This window comes from Drosophila nasuta, chromosome 2R, assembly GCF_023558535.2.
Source record: "Drosophila nasuta strain 15112-1781.00 chromosome 2R, ASM2355853v1, whole genome shotgun sequence".
Classification (NCBI taxonomy): Eukaryota; Metazoa; Arthropoda; class Insecta; order Diptera; family Drosophilidae; genus Drosophila; species Drosophila nasuta.
This window is the reverse complement of record NC_083456.1, coordinates 24,880,263-24,907,341: the sequence shown is the minus strand read 5'-3', so window position 1 is coordinate 24,907,341 and position 27,079 is coordinate 24,880,263. Positions and strand designations below refer to the sequence as shown.

The 27,079-nt window shown below is 36.2% G+C and overlaps 1 protein-coding gene across 5 annotated transcripts in view; it reads right to left on the bottom strand.

The window, feature by feature from the left end:
* The window catches only part of LOC132787064 (putative uncharacterized protein DDB_G0277255), a 66,127-nt gene that overhangs the window by 23,436 nt on the left and 15,612 nt on the right, over window positions 1-27,079 (bottom strand). Inside the window, exons 1-2 of one of the 5 annotated variants that reach the window (XM_060793946.1) lie at window positions 25,174-25,291; window positions 21,291-22,502 (exon numbers count right to left, since the gene is read on the bottom strand). The exons of 2 other annotated variants lie outside the window; for them this stretch is intronic. In XM_060793946.1, the coding sequence (XP_060649929.1) occupies window positions 21,291-21,315 (25 nt within the window). In that variant the 5' untranslated portion in view covers window positions 21,316-22,502; window positions 25,174-25,291. Of the gene's footprint in view, window positions 1-21,290; window positions 22,503-24,450; window positions 24,652-25,173; window positions 25,292-27,079 lie in introns of those variants that run through there. 2 more of the 5 variants (XM_060793948.1, XM_060793947.1) reach the window with 2 other exon arrangements.

Genomic DNA, 27,079 nt, shown 5'->3' with positions numbered 1-27,079 from the left:
CTTTAATGACTAATGTTTCAGTATTATAAGTTCCAATAAAAGCAACTAAATTGAACGATATTAAAATAAATATATTGCTTATTTGTATGCTTAAATTAAATGTTGAATAATTCATTTAAAAATATATTCAAATGAAAATTCATTTAGAGCCAAGAAATCATTGTAGATGTCTGAATTGAACTACTTGTTTCTCATTATTAACTTGTAATGAAAGACACTAAATAAGAAGAGTTGAATATAAAAATAGAATGAATAAATTCGTTTCGCTTTTTGTGTGCTTAAATACAAAGTTTAACATACAATATAAAAAGCTAAATTCAGTAAAGCTTTTGTTTTTTGTGGTATGTACAAATTCATTATTAAATGTAGTTATTTTGCTAGCTACAAGAAGCCCAAGTTTGAATTTAGAATCTAAGCTAGTCACGCATTATAAATCAAGTTCCACATCTCTAGAATGCTTTAGCTCTCATGCAAATTCCTAAGCTTTTGCTTTGAAGGTAGCTATACAAACACTGTGCTATATTAGTTAACTGGAGCAGCCCCCAAAAAATTAAGCTAAAAATAAACGAAAAGTGCGCTGCTAAAAATGTGTTGTGGTTGCTGTTGTCGTTGTTGTTTCACTTGTTGTCGTTGTTGTTGTTGGGCCAACACACGCCATTGCATTTTGCATAGCATTTTGAGTTATGTCGAATGTCAACGTACTTGCAACGTGCCTGAGCGGGTGGATTCAAGCAGAGGCCGAAGCAGAGCCAGAGATGAAGGCGGTGGCAAAACGCAGGCGGCAGTTAGTTAGTTAAAGGACAACTTTGTTGCTTTTTAGTCCTTGTTGTTCGCTGTTTACTGTTGCAGTTGGCGTCACATATCCTGGCAAATCGGTTAGCGAGCAAAAAAAAACGGCAAGCCAAAAACGAAAAAAGCCAAAAGGAAAAGCCAAGTTTCAAAAGCCAAAAGTGAAGCAAAAGAAATGAGTTTCACTAAAAAAGTAAAGTGGTTGAAAAGCGAATACAGAATGCAATGAAAACGGGCAAGTGAAAACTCTAAACTGTGAACTGTGAACGCGCGTTGCAAGTTTGCAACTTGCTAGTCGCCTGTGCGTTTCGCTCGTTTTTTTTAAGGGGCTTGTTAAATGTTGTGTGTGCAATGAAAAGGACATGCGACTGGCTGCCGTCGTTTGGGGGCAACTCGCTGTCAATGTGCTCGACTCTGTGTTTGTGTGTGGAGTTAGTGAAACGCTTTCGGCCAAATTGTCCACCACTTGCATTGCAATGCAATGCATTGCAAGGCGGTGGCAGTGTTGAAATGTAAATGAATTGCACAAAATGCAAGGACATACGCAGCACTCGCACACACACTCACACACACACACACTGGGATGCATCCAATGCTGTCACTAAATGGGCCTCTGCTTGTCACCTTCTTGCCCTTCCCCCTCTGCTCGATCCTGCGCTCATAAGCAACCCTTTTTTTGCAAAACTAAAACGCAACCTACCCCAAAAAAAAACGAAAAAAAAGAAGCAAAACCTGGCAATTTACATACTGACAACATCAATACACACACTCACATACTTAGTTGCAGTTGTGTGTGTGTGCTTAGAACAGTTTTTGTGTGTCACTTTGGCATAGAAATTGTCGTCGTCATCGCTTGACGCGAGGCGAGACGAGACATGGCGAGAAGGGAGGGGGCAAAAGGCATATGGAAAATTAGAAGCAGCAAATAAATTCGATTGCCTTGCTCGGCGCTTTTTCGTTTCATTTCGCTTCGCTTCGTCTCGTTTCGACTCGTCTTGCATCGGCTCAACTCACGTAGTTGTTGTTGTTGTTGCAGTCGCTCTCGTCGTTGTTGTTGTTGCTGTTGTTTGTGTGTGTGTTTTGGTTGGTGTGGGAGTCCCTCTCGGTTTTTGTCGAAATGTGTATGTTTCGGGTGCGAGAGCTGTCGTCTTGTTGTCTCGCTCTAATGCGCTTTGCCATGCACTTTTGGGCCTGCTTGCAATTTGATTGGTTGGCCAGCCGAGTTTTTCGGCCAAAAATATTTGAACAGCACTCACTGTTGTTGTTGTTGTTCGATTGCATTTGATTGCATGTTTGCTCAGCACTTGAAGTATCTGTGCTGCAATTGGTGGGTTTCACGACTCGTTTAGAGAGAAGTAACAAACACACAGAAAACACAAAACACAAAAAAAAAACATAAAGGAAATTGCCCGAAATTGCCCTCAAGCAAGTAATTGATGTTCGCTCTAACTAATTCCAACTCGTTAGAGACTAAAAAGGGACTTTGCGCTATTCGCTACTATTCGCACTAATTACAAGTGTGAGATTGCTGATTGATGGGTAATTACCCCAATAGAGCAACAAAAAAAAAAAAAAAAAAGTTCTACATACTTCAGCGTCGCGCTGCAGTAGCAGTTATCCCATCAAAATGTCATAGTTAGTGGCATATTGCACGATAAATTGGAATCCACTTGACTTGCTTATAGTTTTGCACTCTATTATTATTTTGTATGCATATAGCTGGTTATTTCTTGGTAATCGCTTGAGATAGATATGTGCTTAGAATGCTGACTAACTGGACATTGTCATAGAGTGAATGGAAGTAAACTCTTTGAAAAGAATTTACTAAATTATAAATGTAGAAAAAGTGCTAAAAAGTTCTATGATCAAAAAGTATACTATATTCTTCATACTCAAAGTGTATCCAATATATATTTAAAAGGTTTTCTATATGTATATAGTTTAATATATAGCTGGTTATATCTTGGAAATCGCTTGATATAGATATGTGTTTGAAAAACCGTCTAAAAAAATTTACTAAATTATAAATGCGCTTTAAAGTTTGGCAACAGAAAAATTAACTACATTTGTAATATACGTAAAAATACATTAATATATTTTTAACAGGTTTTTTATAATATATAATTTTTCACTCTATCATTATAATTAACTGGTTATTTCTTGGTAATCATTTAAAAGCTATCAAACTGTAGGAGTAAAATTCTCTTAAAAAACGGTTGAAAATATATCTGATCTAATCTGATTTGCCAAGTGATAGTTGTTGCATTAAATAACTATAAAATTGTATAATGCTAAAAACCCCACGAGTTTCATCATCAGCATTGTGCAACTGTTTGAATATTTAAATCAAATTAAATCATGACTCTGTACAAGCTCAAATTTTTACTTGAATTTCTCAATAGAAAAAATGAGTCATCTAAAATTAATCGAATTATGAAATTAAAATTAAATCATGACTTACAAAAAAACAAATGCCACAATTTTCAAGGGAAAATGAATCACGTAAAATAAATCAAAATTAAATTATGAATCTGCAAAGACTATAATTATTTTTCTAAATATAAAATGCCATATAAAAATGAATTATCAGAATTAAATAAATTCTTTTATTGCACAATTTCACTCAGTCTCACTCTCTCTGTGTATACAGTTGATTGAACTGAAAAATTTGTTGCCGGATATTTTATTTATTTACACCTCAGCTGTGTAATATTTCTTTACAGTCAAGCGTATCTAAATATCATCATTGCATTTCCCATTTTCCATTCCCATTTCCCCATTTTTTGCCACCCAATTTAACGGCTCTATAAAAAAGTCAACCAAATATATTTTGCATAGACTCGATGCGCGAAAAAAATGGTGACTATAAAAACTAGTTTTTAATATACATATAAATAAAGTCGGGTAAAATTGGCAGCATAATAAAAGCAGGCAGAGACAGCAGAAGCAGCAGCAGCTTGCACAATTTATTGAAATGTAAAATGCAGAGAAATGCAATTTCCGTGGAAAAGCACCAAACTGCAGCGATACTACGCGATACGGTGGCAATAAAATGAATGCGACAGACAACAAGAACAACAGAAAATAAAATAGGAGCAGCAGGGAAAAACTAGACAATTGCCAAAGAGCAAAGGTCAACAACAACGAGGAAAAAAAAAAATAAAAGATAGAAACGCAGCAGGAGCAGCTGCAACAGGCGGTTGCATGTGTGTCTGTGTGTGTGAGGTCATGAAAAAGTGAAGCTGCATGCAACAGGCGGCCCGAAAGTATGCAACACCGAAAACAAACAAAAACAACAAGGACTAAATAACTAAACAAAAGCTAAACCAATTCATGCGCTCATTCATTCATTGAATTCGCAAATTCAATTTAGTCGGCAACAGGCGAAATAGACAGAGAGAGAGAGAGAGTGAGAGAGTGAGAGAGTGGGAGAGAAGTTGACGATTGTTAACTGCAATAACGATGCGCAATAAAACGAAGCGTGGCAACAACAGATGAGCTGCCAGCCAGACAGAAGGAGAGACGGCATCAAAATTTTATTCATGGATTTAGTTGAATTTACAATGAATGGGTTTTTGGCTTAGATGGGGGCAGGCAGGCAGGCAACATGGGGCAGCCAGACAGCGATGCCACTAAACGGCAAATGGTACGAAAAACGAGCAAATGATGACATATCTACAACAACAACAACACAGCCAGCTGGTATTTCAATTTAAACTCCAACAAGTGGCAGTAAACTATTTTTCATGAGAGCACATTTAAATTTTGCCGCACCCTTCGCCTGCCGCAATGTGGCTGCTGCCCAGGAGTTGCTGCTGTAGTTGTTGGCTACTGGTTGCTGGCTGCTGGCTGCTCGTCTGGCACACTCGACACGGACATAAATGGGGCCGTCGTCAGTGAATGAATGAAGCTGCAGCAGCCACAAAAAGACAGACAGACACGACTCAACGCAACTCAACTCGAGTCGACTCAACTCGACTCGACTCGCAACACGACACACATACAGACAGAAGGACGGACGGACGGACGGACGGACGGCAGTTTGGTTAGTTGACTGGCATTTAACAGGAGTCTTGTTTTTGACAGCCGGAGCGAAGCACAACCTAAACAGAGTTACCCAAAACCGAAAAGCGAACAGGAGGCTGCACCCACTTGATGATGGGCAAGTGTGAAACCAATTAGGGCCACTTAAGTGTGCACTTCAAATGGACACGTCGTAGAGGCACACACACACACACACACACACCAACTCCCCTTTCCTACGTCAACGATTCATCTAAAAACAAGTTGCAACACACAAAAACGAGACGAAAACTTCATCAAAATGATTGCCATATGAGTACTACGTACGTTACGTATACGCAGCGTGAAACAAAGCGCACAACAAAAGCCAAGTGCTTCGCCAGACAATGTGGCAAGGGGAGCAGTAGGAAAACCAAAAGTCAACTGGCCAAAAAGCAGGCAACACGCAAAAAAAAAGAACCAACGAGTGTTGAGTGATGCAACTAATTGCTTCAGGCAAATGCCCACGACTCGGTTCACTCCATCTCCCTCTCCCTCTCTCTCTCTGTGTGTGTGTCTCTTTCTCTGGGCGGCAACAGGAGCAGCCCTCAATCCAATGAAAGGATAATTGCGCGGATTGCGCACAGATCGCCTTAATCCTTTTAGGCCAGCCTCGTCATGGACCACGCTGCAGTTGTGTTTTTTTTTTGCTTTTTGCGCCCGCGCGTTTAATGCATCGTCCACTTGATTGCATTGCAGCCGCTGAGAAGAGACTAACGAAAAAAAAGAAGGAACGAAGCGAGAAAAATGTACAACACAACGCGGCATGGCCAACAGTCAATTTTTTTTCGCGCTGCTGTTGCTGTTTGCATACAACAGCCACAATACACAGCAACACCTCGACACTTTCGAGTGTGTGCGTTGTGTGTGTGTAAGTGAGTGTGTGTGTGTGTGTTATCCTGACGCGGCAGGCAACTGGCACATCAGAGTCGCGTTTTTTGTGTCTGTTGCGTGTTGAAGATTCTTTTTTTACGCGCCTCTTCTCATCGCTTTGTTTCTCTCCTCAACTGGCAGCAACTCTGATTGTCTGTGATTTGTGAATGCAAACGCGATACCCAGTGCAAAAAAGTGCGAGAATTGCCAGCATCAACTGTCAAATGTTTTGCTGCATTTGATCCAATGAAAATCACACACACGCTGTCAGTTAGACAGTGATTATGGCATTCAATTTTAGCTTTTTTTTCGGTCTGAATTTAGTTCTTTTGGGGGCTAGATTAGTTGAATTGATTTGCGACATTTGAAATAGATATTTTGCTTTTGCTCTTGCTTATTATTATCAACATTTTATAAGCATTTGAATTTGGATTTTAAAGTTTAAATTGAGTTCTTTTCGTGCTGAATTAGTTGAATTGATTTGTGAGAATTGATCTGGATGTTTTGCCTGTCCTTTTTTTGATTATTATCATTTTATTTGTTACGATTGTAGAGTTCGTTTGTTGCTTGATACGTTAAATTGATTTGTGAGACTTGAACCAGATTTCTTGCGAGATTTTTCATTTAATTTTTTGAGAGTTTATTGTGAAAACTAAATTCGATTTTTGCCTTTGCTTTTACTTATTAATATCAGACTTTTATAAACATTTTACTCTTTAGTTGCTACCGTTCTTTTAGTGCTAGATTATGAATTGATTTATGAGAATTCTTATAGATTTTTTGTCTCTACTCTTGTTCATTTTTATCAATCTTTTCTAATCATTTTATACAATTAAATAGCTTGTAAGCTAAACCAATTGAGAATGCTAGCTGAAAGGTTGCTTGCCCGTAGGTTAAAGGTGCTCAACTTGTATCTCAACTGCAGCTGATAAAATTAAGCGAAATAAACTTGAGTTTTTGTGACTTGCCATGAATGCAATTTCAAGCTAAAGCAACAGCTTCTAGACTTATTTAACAATAATCTGATTGTCTTTGGAACCATGTATTTTTGCAGTCATTCAATGCCAACTTTTGTGTGTTATTGTTATTGGCATTCTCTTTAAAAATTCGCATTTGTCGCGTTAATTTACAATTACTTAAGAATGCATTCTGCGGCCACTTCGAATGAAAGCGCACGATTTGTATACGTGAATATTGTGCTACACATTATACATTATACATTATATAAACAGTTCACGAAAAAAAGCAAAAGCAAAAATCAAATCAAAAGCTGCTACACAAAACCTTGAATCAATTGATACGAAATGTAAAAATTCTAACAAGAAAAGCAGCAACAACAAATAAATGAGAGAAAAAAAAACCGGACAAAGCGCCGCAGTAAATTAGAATTAGAATTGAACTTGTTGTGCCATATTTGGTTACAATTTCAGTGCTTAATTCCGCAAACGTCAAGCGATGCGAGATTGTGAGAGGGAGGGCGAGAGTCGAATGAAGGCGTGGCAAATGGGTGTGCGAGTGTGGTTGTGTGTGTGTGAGTTTTGGAAGCACGAGCACAAGCACAAGCTCAAGGGTGCGGGGCCTAAGGCTTGGCAACGACGTGTCGCATTCGACTTGTACAATTTCTAGCTAAGTATTTTCATTTATTTACTTTTCTGCATTGCACAAATAATAATTGCGAATGTATGTAGATATGAATACGAGTGCATTTATTCAAATTGCCAGCTCATTGAGTTGCTGTTGTTGTTCTTGTTTGTGTTGCAGTACAAAATATGCTTATTAATTAAAAGCGATTAATTTATGTCTAATTGCCGTGTGTAAAAGTTCTCAGCAGTCCAGTTTTTTTTTTTTACCCTGCAGCCACTTGATCAAAACGACGGTCTATACTATATAGCATTGCACTTAGCTGACCTTTCGATGAGAGTTCGTAATGTGCGAATTTGAATTTACAATACTGCTTAATACTGTTTCGCATTTAAATATTTCATTTAGTTGGCGAACAACACAAATTATCTAGCTGTAATTATTATAATTAAATATATCGATTTGGCTGCTATTATTTCTCAACTACTTTCGAGTATTCTTTAGCGTTTCAAATTGCCATTTCTATGGCATATTTCGTGCTACGTAATGCGACTTGCATTGATCTTGAACTTCTAGAAATCTAAATCGAATGCAACAACATGAAAAATATCAATCACAAAATTAACGAATGCCATGCACAAAGCATACTCTGTGTAATATGCTATAACAGTTGCCCGTTTGCATGTGTGTGTATCTGTGTGAGCTAAGGCATGCATGAAAGTCAATTGGGTGTGTGAGCAGAAGCAAAAATATAATATAATACTTTTAGTATGAAATTTGAAGTACATTTTAATGAATTATTTGTTTGATAGAAAGTTCCGACAGCTGCCTTCATTAAAAAAATGCCAGCTAAAAAGGTGATAGATTATTCTGTGATTTTATACCCGCTAAGCAAAGAGTAGAAAGGGTATTATAAGTTTGTGTCTTCGTCATATTCGGTATATTTTAGTACTTGTTTCAGTATACGAATTTGGTAATTTTAAGAAAACAAATATAACCGTAATAATGTAATAGTGTACCCATATACCAAATATAGTACTGAATACTGAATATTTTCAGTATATTAATTTGGTATTTTTTAATGAAACAATATAACTGTAATAATGTTATAGTGTATCTATATACCAAATGTAGTATTCGGTACATCTCAGTATTTTTAGTATATTTTAAGAAGAAAATATAACTGTAATTATGTTATAGTATATCCAAATACCAAATTTAACATTCAGTAGATTGTAGTATTTTGTTTATATCAATTCGGTATATTATAATGCAAAATGTAACTGTAATAATGTAATAGTATATCTATATACCAAATACAGCACTCGGTATATTTTAGTATTTTATTCAGTATATAAAGTTGATATATTTTAAGTATAATAACGCACAGTATTGCATTTATTGAAAATGTGTAGTGGGTATGTCACAGTTAAGCTCACTCGACTATAGCTTTCTTCCGTGTTTTTTGTAAGAGATTACAAGTTCAAGTGAAAATCAAAGTTGCGTTTGTAATTCGAGTGAATTTTAATGGGCGAGCGGTACTATCTCATTTCATCAATTAAAAATAATTAAACTAGCATTTGCTATCTTTACAAAATTAATTTTTGCTCATTTTCTATGCATGACTTTCTGATACTATTTTCCATTAAAGCTCAACAGTAAAAAGGGGATTCGAGGTGCATCAACCGCAGCTCCAGGGCCAGCTGCTTGAACCTCTGCCCCAATCTGTGGCTCTCAGTCTCAGTCTCAGTCTCAGTCTCAGTCTGTGCTACGTCTTCATTGCAATGTATCATTTGCATCTACATGATGATTTTTTATGCATTTTTTCGCATATTTGATTACACATGCGCCTCTTTTGACAGCTTTTCTCTAAGCCGCCGTCTCACACACTTCTTCTCTCTCTCTCTCTCTTTCTCTCTGTCTATTCTCTGCGTTTGTTTGTTCGTTTAGTGAGCCCATTTTTTTTGTACATTCATTTTTTCTTTTTATTTTTTCGTTGCTTATTGACGTTTCTACTTATTTAGTGTATTTTGCGCATTTTCGTACATGCTGAAAATTCTCTAATTCTTTGGAGGGAAACTTGTTTTTTTTGTTGCTGCCCCGCTCTGTCTGCCTGTCTTGCAGTCTGCGACTGATTGGCTTTGTTGCTTATTTTCATTAACAAGCCTCTATGTGTACAACAGTAACTCTCTGTGTGCATATGTGTGTGTCTAATGTCTGTGGCAAAATTCGCTAAACAAACAAATTTTACTGTTAAGAGAAACAGCAACAGCAACAAAACTTGTATGCATTTCGGGGTGTTAATTGTGTTGCACTTTGCCAAAGCTTCAAAGCTTCACTCGCAGTTGCAATTTCAGTTCAAGTCGAAGCCAATTTTGTTGTTGTTGTTGCTGTAGTTTAAACTAAGGCGTGCATTGTATTTCATTTTATTTACGACGCGACGTTTTATTGCAATTTGTTGTAAATTTAGTTCTACCAAATTTGGAGCCGCATAAAGTGATGTCGCCCACGTTTCGTTCTCTGTCAATTTGTGTTTTTTGGAGCTGGGGCGCCTGACATTTTGGCTTTTGTGCGGGGGAAAAGGCCTTCTAAATGTGTAGATATATGAATATATGTCAAAAAGAGAGACATAACAGCAGGCTAAATGCAATTTGGAGTGCTCTAATCAATTAGTCAGTTTGGTTTTAACCGCATTACGCTAGCGCTGTCAAAGCAAAGCACAAAAAAAAGGAGAATGCCTAATTAATAAAAAGCCTCGTGGCAGAGACAAAGGTAATCATAAAACAAAAAGAATTAAAAAAATACAAGGAAACACCACTTAGAAGCTACTAATTCAGTTTAGATATATACATATATGTAATGTATATAGTAAAGTATAGTATAGAGAGAGAGAGAGAGAGTAGGCATAGGCAACACAACGCACTTAACCAAATCGAATTCCCCATTAAAGAATTGCAACCTGCCTAACCCCTAACCATGCTGATGAGAACTAACCTATACGCTGCAAAAAAACAACGATGGAAAATGAAAGAAATTGTAATAATGCGGTTGGGACATGCGTGGCTTGTGATGGGGTAGGCCCAGCTACTATATATCTATATAGCTAGCTAGCTAGCTGGGCTCTCTAAATAGGCCTCTGTAATATAATTACATGCGAGTGAGCCCAGAGAATGAACACAGCAAAACAGCATGCAACGAAGAATTATTAAAGAAGCGCAAAGAGCATAAACAGCTAAAAAGAAACACACACACACACACACATACGAACAACTGACAGATAGATTGTCAGCGGGGGCAAAAATGCAAAAAAATAAAAAAAAAATGAACAGAAAACAAAAGGGAAGACATAATGAAATTCACTTGTCCATTATGCACTGCAATTATATTCTAGAGACGTACCTTTGGCCAGCCAGAGTTGCCACAGCATGTTTTTTTGTTTTTTGTGTAAATTGGCGCATGTCGACGCGTTTTTAAATGCAATTAATTTACAATGCATTAGAGCGCTTAGAGTTAAGTTGCGTTCCCTCATGTGCAATTCTAATTGCCAATCTCAAGAGAGAGAGAATTTTGCACACATTTTGTCAACGATGATATTAAAAAGTGTTGGGAATAATGGATATCTTTTATCGTAACACTGAATACAAAAAGTATCTCAGAAATAGTGTGAAATTTATAAATAAAAGTGGCTCAAGGTATCAGCAAGTTTTCTTAATATAAATATTTTAAATATGAAAAAAAAACAGTTCAGTTCCCAAACATTACACACAAGAAAGTATCTCAAATATATTGTAAACTTTATAAAGAAAGGCAGTTTAAGATATTAATAAGCTATAATGCATATCTTTTTATCATAATTTCCAATCATTAAACATCAAAAAGTATCTAAAATATATGCTAGTGAAAAATGTATAAAGAAAAGCAGTTCAAGGTATCAGCAACTTTTCATAATACAAATATCTCAAATATACAAAAGGAAAAGCAGTCGAAGACATCAGGAACACGATATCTTTTTAGCATAATTCTCAAACATTGAACACAAAAAATTTCTCAAAAATGCCATAGTAAAAAATGTATAAAGAAAAGCCGTTGGAGACAACAAAAAAGTATCTCAAATACACAAAAAGAAAAGCAGTTCAAGACACCAACTCTAAAGATAATTCCCAAACATTTGAACACAAAAAGCAACTCAAATGTACAAAAACAAAGTGTCGCAGCTATTTTTTAAGCTAGCGAGTAAATTTATAAAGAAAAGCAGCCAGCAACAAGCAAAAAAAGTATCTGTAAGATACGAAAAGTAGCTTCGAGATACATTAGCAAGAACAAGAAAAACGGCGACGTAAAATCAAATCGCAGCGAATATAAATTGCAGTTGAGTTTTCAAGGTTTTCCAGTTCATGGTTTTTAGCGTCTCGCACTATTGTGTGTGTGTGTGTGTACGACTGTGTGTGTGTGTGTGTGTGTGTGACAAGGCGACGGTCGCGCAACACAACAATAGCAACAACAACAATGATCTCTGCTGGCGTCTGCGTCTGCGTCGGCGTCGACGTCGCTCTTGTCATAGGCGCTTAGACACACGTGAGTTATTGTTGTTGCTGTTGCTATTTCTATTGCTGCGGTTGACTCGCTGTTATCGTTGTTGTTGCTCTTGTTGTTGTTGCGGCTGGGCGCTCCCGCATAGTCTAGCTGCTGGCTTTTGTTTTTTTTTTATTTCTATTTTAAATTATTTTAATTTATTTGCCATGCACTTTTTTAGTTTTCGTTGCTGTTTTGTTTCATCTAAATTATGCAAATGTTTTACGTGAATTTTATTTAAGATTTCATTGCTGAACAAGGAACCAAACCGATTGAAATGTAACCTTGCAGACACAGCTGCCAATTGAGTATTGTTTGCTCTGTTCGAAGATTTCTTTCTCAATCTCAATGCAACCTTCCTTTGCTAGCCAGAGCCAGACAAACGAAATCGCAAATAAAATAGATTCAATTTCTCATATTTACTTTTTTATTATTCCCGTTATCAGTTATGCCTTGACTGTGGCTCTGTTGCCAAGCAGACGAAGGTTACACTGTGTTTAAACTGGCCAGCACATCATTGTGTCCGTCTGTGTGTCCTGTATCCTCTATCTGTATCTGTATCTGTATCTGTGCATATTGGCACGTCATGTCTCTGTCTGGGAAGAAGTGGGCGCAAACTTCAAGATTGCCATGGCTGACTGGCATTTTCCTCACCATTAGCAAAAATGCCATTGAAAATAAATATTGCGCCAAGATGAAACAGGGGACTGAGACAGGATATTCCGGCCAAGGAGCGTGTAAATAAATATGTATGTCTGCCAGCAATTCAATTCACAAACGTTTCCGTTCTTCTTCGTCTAACTAGTTAAACTGTTATTATTTGTACGTAATGCGCTTTATAAGTACTCGCTGCAGATCTCTGCGCACACCTAGACAATGCCATTTGAGGCTTACGGGGAAACTTTAAATACAAAAACTTTTCGATTACAAAAGACTACAGCGTACATTTCCATTAGTTGCCAGCAGATGTGCTCACTGCTATAAAGTTGAAATATTGAAGGGATCTTAAACAAATAAACAAGCTAAAGTATTTTGCTAGTTTAATAGTTTAAATAATCGAACAAGCTGCTAAATATATATTGTATTCAAAAAAAAGATTCTTTATTAATTTTATATTTGCTTCTACCAACAAAATTTGCTATATTTACTCGATGAAAAGTTTATAAATTTTGTAATGTTAAATTCATATTTTTCGTTATCAAAAAATGTGTTATATTTACTCGATAAAAAGTTAATAAAGACTTCAATTTATTGGCAGTATTTTAAACAATTATTGTATTATTTTTCTTCAACTAAATATTGTGATATAAAAATTACTAAAATATGTAATTTATAAAATTGTTTAAAATGTAAAATACGTACATAGTAATAAAATGACCAAAGTATATAATTTAAGGAATTGTATAAAATTTGTGTTCATCGATTTGAAATGTTAAAACAAATGGGATTAAAAGAATTGCGCACATATCTGAACTAAACATTTCTTAAAATTTTGTTTCTATTAATTGAAAATGTTGAGAAAATTGGTATTAATTAAATATTGTTTACTATTTACTTGAACTTTTTTTACTATCAACGAAAAAGTTGGAAAAAATTGTATTAATAAGATAACTAAAATCTCTGATTTAAAATATTGTTTACTATTTCGATTTTTTTTTTCTATATTGTCATCGAAAAAGTTGTACTAATAAAATATCTGATTGAAAATATTGCTAAAAAAAATATCATGAATACTTTTTTGTAAAAAATTCTATCATTGAATTTTTTCGGTATTTTCTATTTGCGTTTTTTTTTTTGCTGTTTGCATAGTTCGATTTGCGTTTGGTTGTTGTCGCTTCGTGTTTGAATCTGAATGTGCAAATTCATTTGCGTTTGTTTAGCACATTTTCTACGCGAATGCATTTCAAACGCGGCTTCGAATCGACATGGATCGAATAGACGAATAGACGGGTCGGGACTTGTCTCTGACTTTGGATCGCGGACTGACCATGTAAATGTGTCAAAAATTTTGTCACCAATATTCCGAGTCTCTCTCTCTCTCTGTGTGTGTGTGTGTTTGTTTGTTCAATTGTTCACTTGACCGTTTTTTTTTTGTTGTGTTGTTTTTTCAGCTTCAAGCGTGACAAATTTCATTACAAGTGCATTCGATTATAAGCAGCTCTATACACAGACGTACAGACAGATAGACAGACATTACTCATACGCCCCGTTGTGGGTAGAACGAAAAAAAAAATGGGGTTGGCAATTCGTGTAATTAAACTATGTGAAGCATTTGATAAGCGCCCCAGCAATTAGAGCTATTGAGACGCTCCGTTTATCCCTGGAAGTCAGCTTAGCGAAAATATGACAATAAAGCGCCAAGGGGCGATAACACTGAGGCAGCATACAGTGAGGCCACGCTACAGCGAACGCTACAGCTGCAGCGATGGCGTTGGGCAAATGTTTGCCAAAGCGCGCCACGGGAAACTCAATATGGTTTTGTGTACCTGCCACACAAAATGGCCACGCGCTGCGTTTCAATTTTTTTCGCACAACAAATTTTTCTCTCTCTCTCTCTTTTTATCGTTTGTTTTATTTTTGTTGGCATTGTTGTTTGTTATGGCTGGCTTTTGTTGCAGCAGCAGTAGCAACGAGCTGAACTATGAATGCAATTTCGTAAATTATTTTCCTTTTAAGTAATTATTAAGGTGTGGTCCGGCTGCTTCGCTGGCAGTTTTCCACGTCTTCGACGTTGCATCGTCAGTCAGTCAGTCTGGCAGTCAGTTTCGCAGTCAGTTTAACAGTTTACCAAACACAACAAAAGCCACATTGTTTTTGCTTTTATTGTTAATACATTTTGTTTACTATTTTGCAACTACTACTGCAACTACTACTATTTTGAGTTATTCATCCATTATGCGCCATTTAACTAATAACAGGGCTGCCTTCGACTTCGACTTCAACTGCTGACTTTGCCAGTTTTGCACTCATCAGTCACTTGCGCATTCACTCACTTACTCGCTCGCACTCACTCATTTAGTCAGTCATGCACTCATTCAGTAGTCAGTTTAGTCGTTTATTAAGTCACTCGAGTCATTCATTTCAGTTTCAAGCGACTTTTGCGCCTTTGCATTATCCTTTGGCTTTCCATCAAAAGTCATCATAAATTTTGTGGGTGTTACCCTTAAGAGCCGACGGCTTTACGATGGCACTTAATGCCAACCAATACTGTTAATTATTTGAGCAGCAATGAAGACCTCAGGCTGAGCCCCAAATTATCAACTCAGCTACCTGTTTTCACTGTTTTAAGTTTCTTATTTTAAGTTTGGCACACGACAACAAATTGATCAGTGTCTGATTTCTAACAACAAAAGCGGGCAGTAGCAGCAGCAAATCGCCACTTTAGGCCGACAACATGAATGGCAAATTACAAAACAGTTAAGTAGCAAAACAGCCAAACACTATTAACAACAACACAAACACAACAACAATCAAAGCGTACAAATTTGCTGTAATACAACAACAATTACATTAAAACGCGACCATAAACGTGCATTGCTCAAGTTGGACTTGGCTTCGGCCAAAATGAAGCCACGAATGCGGCATAAACACTGAGACGATGAGGCAGGCAGGCAGCCAGCATCAAGAGTGAGAGCAAGAGCAAGAGCAACAGAAGTTGAGGCAGTGGCAGGCGCTACCAAAGTCATTCCACACCTTGTAAAATCAACAAAAAGGCAGCCAAGAAGCAGATAAACTAGGTAGACTGAGAGAGAAGATGACTGAGCGAGCAAGAGAGTGAGAGAGAGATGGTGTTGCAGGCGTGCAATTTGCAGCCGCAGCCTAGAAAAATAATTGCATGTGGATGCCAGGGCAGCGGCGGCAACAGGGAATGGAAAATGGGAATGGGCCTAAGCCGCGTCATTCATGACGACGACGACGACGACGCGGCATTTGCTGCAAGTGCAAGTGCAGCTGTAACATTAACATGCAACCAACAACAACAACCATAACAACAACAGCAACTGCTGCTGAGATGCAGATGCATTTAACGTCATTGTTGTTGCTGTTGTTGTAGTTGTTGTTGTTACTGCCAGGCAGCAGGTGAATTGCATGATTTTCAATGCAAAAGTCAAGAGCGCCAACGGAAAAAAGTCGTTAGCCAAGTTTTGCTGCATAGCCCAGTCAGTTGTAACTATTTTGCCGTTGTTGTTGTTGTTGCTAGAACTGTAGCAACAGCAGCAACATTGACCAAACTAAACATAGTCAGCAGGCCGGCTGCATTTTGCTCGATTCGAGAGCCAAGCCGAGTGTTTGGTAGCAGCTTCCTTTTGGCAGTTGCTTGACGTTGTCTTCCACAAAGCCACTTCTGGCCCCTAGCTGCCTCTGGCTGCCTAGCTCTACCCTTATCCTCTGCATCTACATATAGTACTAGAGGATAGATCTGCATGCCAAGGCGAAGCCAAGGAGAGAGAGACAGCTGTTTCCGTTTGTAAAATGTTTGGTAGTCTCAATTTGATTGGCAAGCGATTGCCATTCCAAGACATTGATGTTTCTTTCTCCTTCTTCTGCTTCTGCTTGCAACCACATTTAAATGTGCCTGGCCAGCTAATTACGTTGCATTGCCTCAGCTTACCACACGCGTCGTGTGCGGGCCACAAAACACAGCAAACGTTCGAGTTTAAGCCATGTCAGCAAAAGCTTTTTCGCATTTTCATTTCATTTATTAAATGTATTTAATGTTCACACATTTGTCACGTTGTTTGTTTTGTTTTCGTTTGTTTATGATGCACTATTTTACCCCCATCCCCTCTTCTTTTGCTTATCTGTTTTTCTTTTTTTTTTTATATTGGCAACTCGAGTTGTCAGCTATCTATCGCAAAAAAACAGCTGCAAACTGCAATTCGATCAGCTGAATTTTTGTTATTTACACAATTTGTTTCTACTTACGTAATTATTGTATTCGACTTTATTCGCGTATTAAAAACACTTTTAATCCTCAGTGCGTTCTCAAGCGAAATGAAGGCGAATTTATTTTATTTTGTTTTGATTCATTTCGATTTGGTAAACAAACACCGAAAATTATGAACAAAAGAAGTGCGAGCGCGGATTCACCATTAATTATATATATTTATATTTATATTTAAAGTGTATCAACAGAAATTACATGGCGCATTTATTAATCACATGTGATTTGCGTCATTTTCAATGTTTTTGTGTGGTTTTGATATTGTGAAGTTTTTGGTTTCTATTGCGACTTGAGAATTAAGTAAATAAGCTTCGAATTTGGATTAAAATAACTACGCCAAAGGGGAACTACTATGAGTAAGCGAGTATGTATATTATTTATAAAATAACATAAATAAAGATAAGAGAGTTTGTAATTGTGAATTGAGAGAGCAGTGAGGTTGAGCGCATAAATAGAAAAAGTGGTTGCTGTGTGTTTGTAGAAATAGTACAATTTAAATAGTAATAACTATAATAATTATAGTATTTAAAATTAATAAATTGACGAAGTTGAAAAGTAAAGAACGAAAACTTCCATTGTGGTAAAGTGTTTTTATTAAATAAATAAGAAAAAGAGATCGAACGAATAAGTAAGAAAAAAAAGTTGCTAGATGTTTGTGGAATGCATAAATAAAAAAAATACTGATAATACTAAAAAATTAATAAAATATACAAATAAATAAGCTCAATATAATCATATTAAAAAGTGAAGAATAAATAGTTCTATTATTTATTATTTAAATTCAAAAACGAAGTTGAAAGAATATTTGTGCAAATACGATTGCTAGATTTCTGTAGCTTACATCAAATTAAAATATACAAAATAATAGAATAAGAAACTCATCAAAAACTTATGAATTTATAAATTTTTAGAACATCTGCAAGTTGAAGAATGAAAACAGTAAAGAATATTTATCAAATGTAGAAAGAAATGAGGATGAATAAATAAGTAAGACAGAGCTGTTGCTAGACTTTTGTAGAATGCATAAAATTGCAATATACAAATTATCAGAATAATAATAATGATAATAAAAGCTCAATAAAAACTAATGAATTTATAAATTTATGGATCATCTGCAAAATAAAGAGAATGTTTATTTCGATTCTGTAGAAATAAATGAGGTTGAAAGAACTATTGCTAAATTTTTCTAGCACGCCCAAAATTTTAATATATAAATAATAAAAATATATGAATGATGCTGAATTAATAAATTTCTAGACTTGCAGGATATCTGTGAATAATTCTATTATGAAAAAAGATTATATATATATATATATTATTTATTAGTTTTGAATTAGTTATTTATTCTAATCATTTCCAGTGCTACATTTTATAGATATAAACATAATTGAAAAACTAATAAATTTCTCAGTTTACAGAGCATCTTTTAGTCCCCCTCAAATTGAACTTTCTCAATTCACAACTACAACTTCAATTTGTGCACTTCTAATTCGGAATTCTATGCCTGTGGGTAGCAATAAAATATAACTATAGAGAAATCATATTATATTTACGACATATTGTAAATAAACGAATGCAATGATTGAGCTGCGGTTATCAGCGCAAGTTTTGTGGAAATATAACAAATACGTATGCACAATATTTGTGGCTAGTATATAGAAATATACTATATATATAATATATGTGCAATTATAATAAAAATTAAATTGCGATAATTTGAACTATTCGCGTCAAGAGTCGAACGATAGTGCAAAATAATTGCCAAGCGATCGCTGCACTTGCAGCTGCATTGATTTTGTTTTACATATAACTATATAACACAAATTATATATATTATATACAATATTGTGCACTACTAATAAAATATATATCAAATGTATATGTGGCAACAGTCTGTGAAAATTTCAGCAACAGCCAGAGAGAGGGGGAAAAAAAAATCAATTTTGTGCGCTGACTGATAAGAAAGCGCAAAAAAATATTTCCGCTTTGGGCGTTTTCTCATTTCACATTTCACATTTTTGTTGTTGTTGTACATAAGAAAAGCATGTTGAATGTATATACTGCTTTTTTTTTTTGTTCAATAATTTGTTGCTTAATTTTTGTGCTGTTGTTGTTGTTGTTGTTGCTCAGATTTCACAAGTAGCCGACGTATTATCAGCGAGGCAAAGGCACAGAGAGTGGCCTCCTCTGTTGTCAGCATTTCAGCATTTCATTTTTTCGCAATTTGGGTCAGAATTGGCTGCGTCAGGCCACCTGATAAGCAACTTACACATCATCACATACAAGCATATATTATATACATATATGTATATTCTTGATAACAGATTGCGAATTATTGTGAATTAACAACTATAACTATCTTTTTCGCCGTGCCGTATTGTGATCACTTTGAGATACAACTTTAACGATTTATGAACTTCCGCTGATAGCGTTTGATATCGTCAAGGTGTTGAATGAATTGTATAACTCACAGAGTTATCATAGTTGTGAATAAGTAAGTATCTTTTAGCTGCTGTAGCTTTGTATCTTTGTGCTGTGTGTCAACGCACTTTGCACTTGCTGCCAACTTGTGTCCTTAAGCTGATGTATCTCTTTTCTTTTATGCGAACTGCGATCATCAAGTGAATGTGTGAGTATCTGATAGCTTGTCGCATTGTTTGCCTTTGTTTGCTTTGTTGTTGCTCTTGCTGTTGTTGTTGTTGTTGGCAGTGAAGGACAATGTCAATGAGGCATTGCTTAAATTTATACTTATTTTTGTTGTACTTATTGCTGATAAGCGTTCGAAGAACTTGGCCCGAAAAAGTCAAGTGAAAGGAGTTTTATTGCGCAAGGTTATTGTTACAATCGGTCAATTAAATATAATTGCCAAATAAGTGAACATGAAATCAAATCAGGAATTATGCAAGCAACACAAATCGATTATGTTGCAATTTTAGGCAATAAATTAAGTGTATTTATCTTCGAGGAAGTGAGCGGAATAAAAAATGCAAAAAAGTTGATACGTCTCTAGAACTTCGCTAGAATCTATTACAAAAATAATTCCCGAACAGCTGAGTCAGCAATTTGCAAGTATAAACCCAATACGATAAATGCATAAAACAAGTTTTGTTTTCCGATTCGCCAGAACTTGACAAATTTATGAATTAAAACTGCGAGGAATAGTTGTATAAAGTGATTTTTTTTTCCCCATAAATGGATAATTCAACAAGATCGAAAAAATTAAGTTTTTCGAAAATGTTCAAGACTATTAATTGGTAAGTTAATGATTTATCTGTAAGATAAATGGGTAGTATATTTAATCATATTTTATCTTTCTGATTCCCCAGAACTTTGACAATTTATGTATTGAAACTGTGAGATGAATATTTCCTCAATAAAGATTAAAAAATCAAGTCAACTCTTTTCTCAAAATGACTAATTATGAGTTAAAACTTTATCTGCAAGATAAATGTGCAGTATATCAAATCTTTCTGGTTCGCCATAACTTTGACAATTTTCTAAATTGAAACTGTGAGATGCATAAAGTTGGATAAACTGATATTTTCCCAAATAAAGTTCGATTAAAAAGTCATCTCTTTTCTAAAGTTGACTAATTAATATGTTAAATATTTATCTGTATGATAAATGTGAAGTTTATCTCATTTCTCTGTTTCGTCAAAGCTTTAACAAATTTCGAAATGAAAAGTGTGAGTTGCATAAACATGCAGAATGTGATTTTTTTCCAATAAAGGTTGAAAATAAAGTCAACTCTTTTCTCAAGTTGACTACTCAATAAATTAATAATTTATCAGAAAGATAAATGTGTTGTATATCTTATATATTTGATTCACCAGAGCTCGCACATATTTATGAATTATAAATATATGTTTATGTTTCCCAATAAAGATTGAAAAGTTGATTAATTAATATGTTGATGATTTATCTGTATGATAAATGTGTAGATTATCCTAACTATCCGATAAGCCTGAAATTTCATATATTTATGAGTTTTATGTATATATATTTCCCAATAAAGATTGAAAATAAAGTCAACTTTTCTCGAGCGCGTCTCAAGTTGATTTTAATTAATATGTTGATGATTCATCTGTACGATAAAAGTGTAGATAATCTTATATTTCGTATTCGAACGAAAGACGACATATTTATGAATTATAAATATATATATAATTCTCAATAAAGATTGAAAAATAAAGCGAATTCTTTTTTGCGAGCATGTCTCAAGTTGATTAATTAATAAGTTAATGATTTATCTGTATGATAAATGTGTAAATTATCCTAACTATCCGATAAGCCCGAAATTTCATATATTTATGAATTATAAATATATAAACTTCTCAATAAAGATCGAAAATAAAGCGAATTCTTTTTTGCGAGCATGTCTCAAGTTGATTAATTAATAAGTTAATGATTTATCTGTATGATAAATGTGTAGATTATCTTATCTTATGTATAGCCAAGAGATACGTACATAATTCATAGCTGCTGATGTGCATAGCATCACATATATTTCGCTTAAATTATTTTTGCCCAAAAGCCAAATTGATGTGGTGATGCTGCCGATGCTGCTGCTGCTTGTGTTGTTGCTGTTGCTGTTGACTGCGCAGTCGATGTAAGCAACAACAACAACAACAATGTAATAAGAGAAGCAACAACAGGGAACTCAGCGTTAAGTTGTTGTTGTTGTTATTTTTTTTATTCGCTTCGGAGTTGTTTGGGGCGTTCTGCAGTAATTGTGTCTCGGTTGTTGATGCTGCTGCTGCGGCGATGTTGCTGCTGTTGTTGTTGTTGTTGCTGCCGCGATGTTGCTGCTGCTGCTGCTGCTGTCGCTGCGGCCGAGCAGCGCATACAGCGCAAATTTATATATATAAATATATTTTTATATATAATTTTTTGTTGTTGTATGCGCTCTGCCTATATACAATAAAAATTCTTCTCGTTTTTTTTCTGATTTTTCGTTTCGCGCACAAAAGGCAAAATGCAGGCAATTATTGTTGCAGTTGTTGTTGTTGCAGATTTTTTTGTTGATGCTATGTATTTTTTTTTCGGGTTGGTATTTTCCTTCTTTTTTTTTGCTGTTGTTGTTGTTGTTTGATGTTTTATGTGGCGCACAAAGTAAATAATATGCAACGTGAAAATGAAACGGTTTTCAGCTTTTCCTTTTTTTTCCTCTGTTGAGCTCGCTTTGTTGTTGTTGTAGTTGTTGTTGTTTATATCTCTCTTATGTTCAATTTACAGACAGGCGGCAATTGTGTGTGATTTGTTGTTGTTGTTGTTGTTGTATATTTTGACAGTTGCCCGTTGTTATTGTTATTGTTTGTTTTGTGTGTGTATTAATTATTATAATTATTTGGTGATATGTTTTATTTTAACATTTTATTTTCAATGCAGCATTTAAAAATAATTCAAAAGTAACTGCTACTTTTTTAATTATTTTCGCTAGTGTTTTTTTTACTTCTTTCTTTCTTTCTTTTTTCTCTTGTTTTATTTATTTGTTGTTAGTTGTAACGTTTTTATTTTAATGGATTGCACTTTTTATATATTTTGTTGTTTTTGTTTTGTTTCGTTTACGTTTACGTTATTTTTTATATATTTTTTGTATTTAACTCAACATAAATTTAATAACAAAAATATTGTTGTTGTAGCTGTTGTGTTTGTTGTATTTGTTGTTGTTGTTTATTATCTAGAATTGTAAATAAAATGTTGATGTTGATGTTGAAGTTGATGATGAGCAACGTTGAGAGAGACGTGTGAAAAGCGCGTCTTCAACGTTTGCGATCGCAATGATTGCACAATTTTTGTATCTCGCAGATACAGATACAGATTTAATCAATCTTTTTCAACTATTCGAAAAATGCCAGTTAATTTCTCTTTCTCTCTTCTTTTTTTAATCTATTTTCTACACTTGAGTTGCATAATTTCGACTCTTCGCTCACGTTTCGCAGCAACGCAGATTCTTTTGTATTTTTTTTCAATGGACTGCCGATAAGATTCGGCGCCGCTTAGCATTTTTTTTTTGCTTGTTCGTCTCTCACATTTTATTTTTTTGTTTTTTTTTTATCAAATTTACTTAACGCTACAGCTCAACAGAAGTGAAAAAATTGTATATATAAAAATAAAGTGTGGAAAATAAAGCAGAAAACTCAACTGAAATACCAAATGAAATTAGCAAGCTGCTTCAACTGAACGCAAGGTGAGCGGGGGGGTTAGACAAGTGTGGGGGGGAGAGGGAGGAGGTCATACAAAAAAGTTGAGGGCAGCGAAAAATTGTAGAAAAATATTCGCCAGCTAAGTTGCAGCTGGCAAAAAAACAAAAAGAAAAACGAAAATGAAAATGAAAACAACAAAAACAACTGAAAGCCATTGTAAATAGTAATTTAAGTTTTGGGCAAAAAGGATGTGCCAAAAAAAAAAGGAAAAAAATGAAAAAATTGGGAAGAGTGAGAGATACAGAGAGAAAATGCTAACGAACGGAAGGTAAGCCAAGGAAATGCGAAAATCAAATGCTGCGCTGCAATACAGTTTTTCAGTGTCTTTCAGTTTTTTACAGCAGGACATGGTTATCCGAAAAATGAGAAAAAACGCTGCGCAGCTGCAGCGCATTGCCAATTCGCTGCTGGCCAACAAAAATTTTTGCGTTTCGTTTCAGTTTTTTTGGCTATTTAATTTGCCATTTTTTCTAGCATATATCTGAGAGTTTTGCCCCCTCATCCGAGTTTTTTTTTTGTTTTTTTGTTTTTTTGGGTTCTCGTTCATTATGCTGTGCTGCAAGCCCCGACGGCAAAGTAAATGCCTGAGCACCCTGAGAGACCTGGCCATTGTCATGCTGCACTAGAGACGGAAGAGGGGGAGAGACAAAAGGGGGAGAAAGGGAAGCTGATGCGAATGGTTAAGTTGGTAGCAACGTCTCTCGTCTGTCTGACGAAAATTGAAACTGACAAAAATTTGTTACATTTTTGCCTGCACATAAAGTTCGCCCCGAAAGCCACCCAACCACAGTTTATTACAGTACTTCTACAGCGACTTCCACTTCTACTTCTATTCACTTCTTTTTTCTAGCTTCTTTTTTTCTATTTTTTTTGGCTGCTTTTGTTTGTTTTGTTTTACTGCTGCTGCTGCTGATGCTGAAGTTTGCTACAGTTCATTTGTATGCTGAAGTACATTTTTTTCTCCATCTTTCTTTAATATTTTCTATTTTCATTTTTTTTTGTTTTCTGTTTTTTGTAAGTAAATTTGGCACGACAAATGAATTTTTTGCGCTCTGCGAACGTAACACGAAAAAAATATAAAATAGTGCAAAGTGTTTTGCGATATCGAGAATATGAGATGCGATGCGATGCGGTGCGTGATGCATTCGATTGATTGGCAATGAAAACTATTAACTATTGTTGTAGTTTATTCTTCAATTTGTTTATGTTATGTATTTTGCACGTCTTTCACATTTGCACATTTTGTATTTTGTATTTTGTTGTAATTCACAATTTAAACAATTCTTTGGGACATGTGCATTTTGTCACATTTGTTTCAATTGAAATATTGCCATTAATTATACAATATTATTAAGAATATAAATTGAATGCACATGCACATGGAGAAGACACACACACACACACACGGAGAGACGGACTCACACACAGACAAAGGCACACACGCACACACGCGGGGCAGTGCAACTATTCAACCAAAAGACCGAAATAAAAATGCATTCTATAAAAATTTTGCGAGTGCGCGAAAAAAAGTTTTCCGCGTTTTGCATGCCAGCGACAAACGGCGACGGCGACTGCGACGGTGACTGCGACGGTGACGGTGACGGCGACTGCAGCAGCCAGCCAGCCAGCCAGCCAGTCAGCCAGCGACCGCAATGCGAACACACACACACACATACACAATGAAACACACGCACACTCGTAAGCAGCGACTGCAGCTTCGTTATTGTTGTTGCTATTATTGTTATTATTGTTGTCGCTTGTCAGTCAAGAACAACCGAAAATACATATAGTATATAAAAAACAACGAACGAACGCGCGGGCGACGACTTAATGGCAAAGCCAAGTGCGTGCATTGCCCAAAGGGCAAACGTTGCGTATACGCAATGTGTCACAGCTGCTGTTTTTGTGATTGAGACATTTTTAACTAACACTGAACACTAACTAACACTTTTTGATATCACATTCATAAATTTTAATTGTAATTTTTTTTTTGTTGTTTGCAGTTTTTCGCCATTTCCAATTTTAGAATTTTGTCTCCATTTTTGTATTCGACACAAAGTACTATTTTTTTAATTCTTTTGTAATAATATTTTTTTGGATGGCGACTGATTAGAATGAAAATGAGAAATGCGCTTAATGCTTTACGATTGATATACGCGATCGTCGGACGCTACACCTCGGAACGACTCGGGCCGCGTCCGAAAATGCGTTCCGTTGCATATCGGATGCGTTGTGTTTATGCGACTGCCGAAGCCGACTGCAAAATTATATCACAACAACACGAAGACGGCGCTGGCGACGACGACGACGACAGCGACGTCAAAATTGCATACAAGCGCATTCATGCTTACGACAAAAAAAAAAACAACACACAACAAAAAACTCAGAGCAAAAAAAAGCACACACAACTAGAATGCTGAGAGAGAGCAGCAGTAGCAAGAGAGCGCGAGAGTCAATTCCATGTGCATGTGAGTGAGAGAGAGAGAGAGGAGCGAGTTGAGTCATTGAGTGCGAAAGGCGCGCAAACGCGAGAACTTTAGGAGTAACAGTAACGGGGTAAAGCCGCACTCACACACTCACCCGCATAGAGCAAAATACTAGGAGAGCAACTACAACGCACACACAGACACAGACTTGCATTGCAAGCCGAGTGAGAGCAAAGAGAGCGTCGCCTGAGAGTGAGAACGAACGCATGCAAAAGAGAGAGCGCAGAAAATATAAGTGCCCAAGTGCAATGCAATGCAATTCTCGCCAGCACCAACAACAACAAAAGCTGCCTGCAACTGAGTCGAACTGACGGCGACTGCGACGCCAGCGCGCGTTGATAAAAAGCCAGCCGACTGCGCGCAGCGCTGCCAAAATAGCCGGTGTCGGAGTCAGTTGAGTAGTTGGTGCTAATAGTACGAATACGAGTGCGAATACACAAACACGAGTGGCGACTACGAGTACGACGAGTACTTGTTGTAGTTGGCCCAAGTTTGAATGTCGACTCAGCTGGCTTGACATTGTTGACAATTGACTGTAAGAAATGTAGCTTACAATTAACACACACACACACACAAACAGAGACTCATGCACGCATCTACTGCAAAAGTCACTCAAATGCTTTGTAGGCCTTTCGCTCACGAGGCTAGAACAATGCAAAAAGCGCAGAACAGATAGAGAGACAAAACAGAATAGAACAGAACAGAAACAGAACAGAAACAGAACAGCACAGAACACAACATCTCAAATTTACTATTCACCACATTTTTTGTCGCTTTTTTATTTCGCACACGCACACAGCTGCTTATTAAGCAGCCACACACACATTGTGAAAAAAATTGCATTGCAGCTGCTGCTCTGCTGCGTCGCTGCCATGGCAATTAGCTGGACTCTTTTTTTGTCGATTATTTTGGGGAATGGGGGTCTGAGTTTTGGTTGCCAGCAATGCGGGCATTTTTTTAATGCATATATGTAAATATACAAAATCGCAATTTAAATATAATTAAAGCATAATAAAACTACATGTATACAATAAAATATGCATGCATGTTAATGTTAATGTTAATAGTGGGGAAATACCCTTTTTGTTTGTGCACAGTTTTGAGTGCTTATCAGCTCCTTAACAAGTGTCGTGTAAAGTACAATTTTACATATAAAGTTTCACTCAAAAATTAACCAACAACAAGAGCAACAACAACAATGAAATGCGCTCACTCATACATTAATAATCTGCTGCGAGCTGAGAATTCACCAGAGAGCTGCCGCTGCTTAACCTGCTCTCCGCAAGAATTGCATTTCCTGCTCATTAATGACGCGTCGCCGCTGACGCGTGGTGAATTCGCCTCTGCCCCGTTTTACCCCATGCGCGCTCAGCCAGCCACTCAATTCGCCTCAAGCACTCAGAACTCGACTCAAGTGCGAGCAGGCGAAAAAGCGAGTGAGTGAGTGAGTGAGTTGCCTAGGCGAATGCAACATGTAAATGAGCTTGAGCTTTGCTTTGCTTCTTTTTGATTTTTTGTTTTTTTTTTGTGGGTCGCATTTGTATTGAACTTTGTTCTGCTTAATA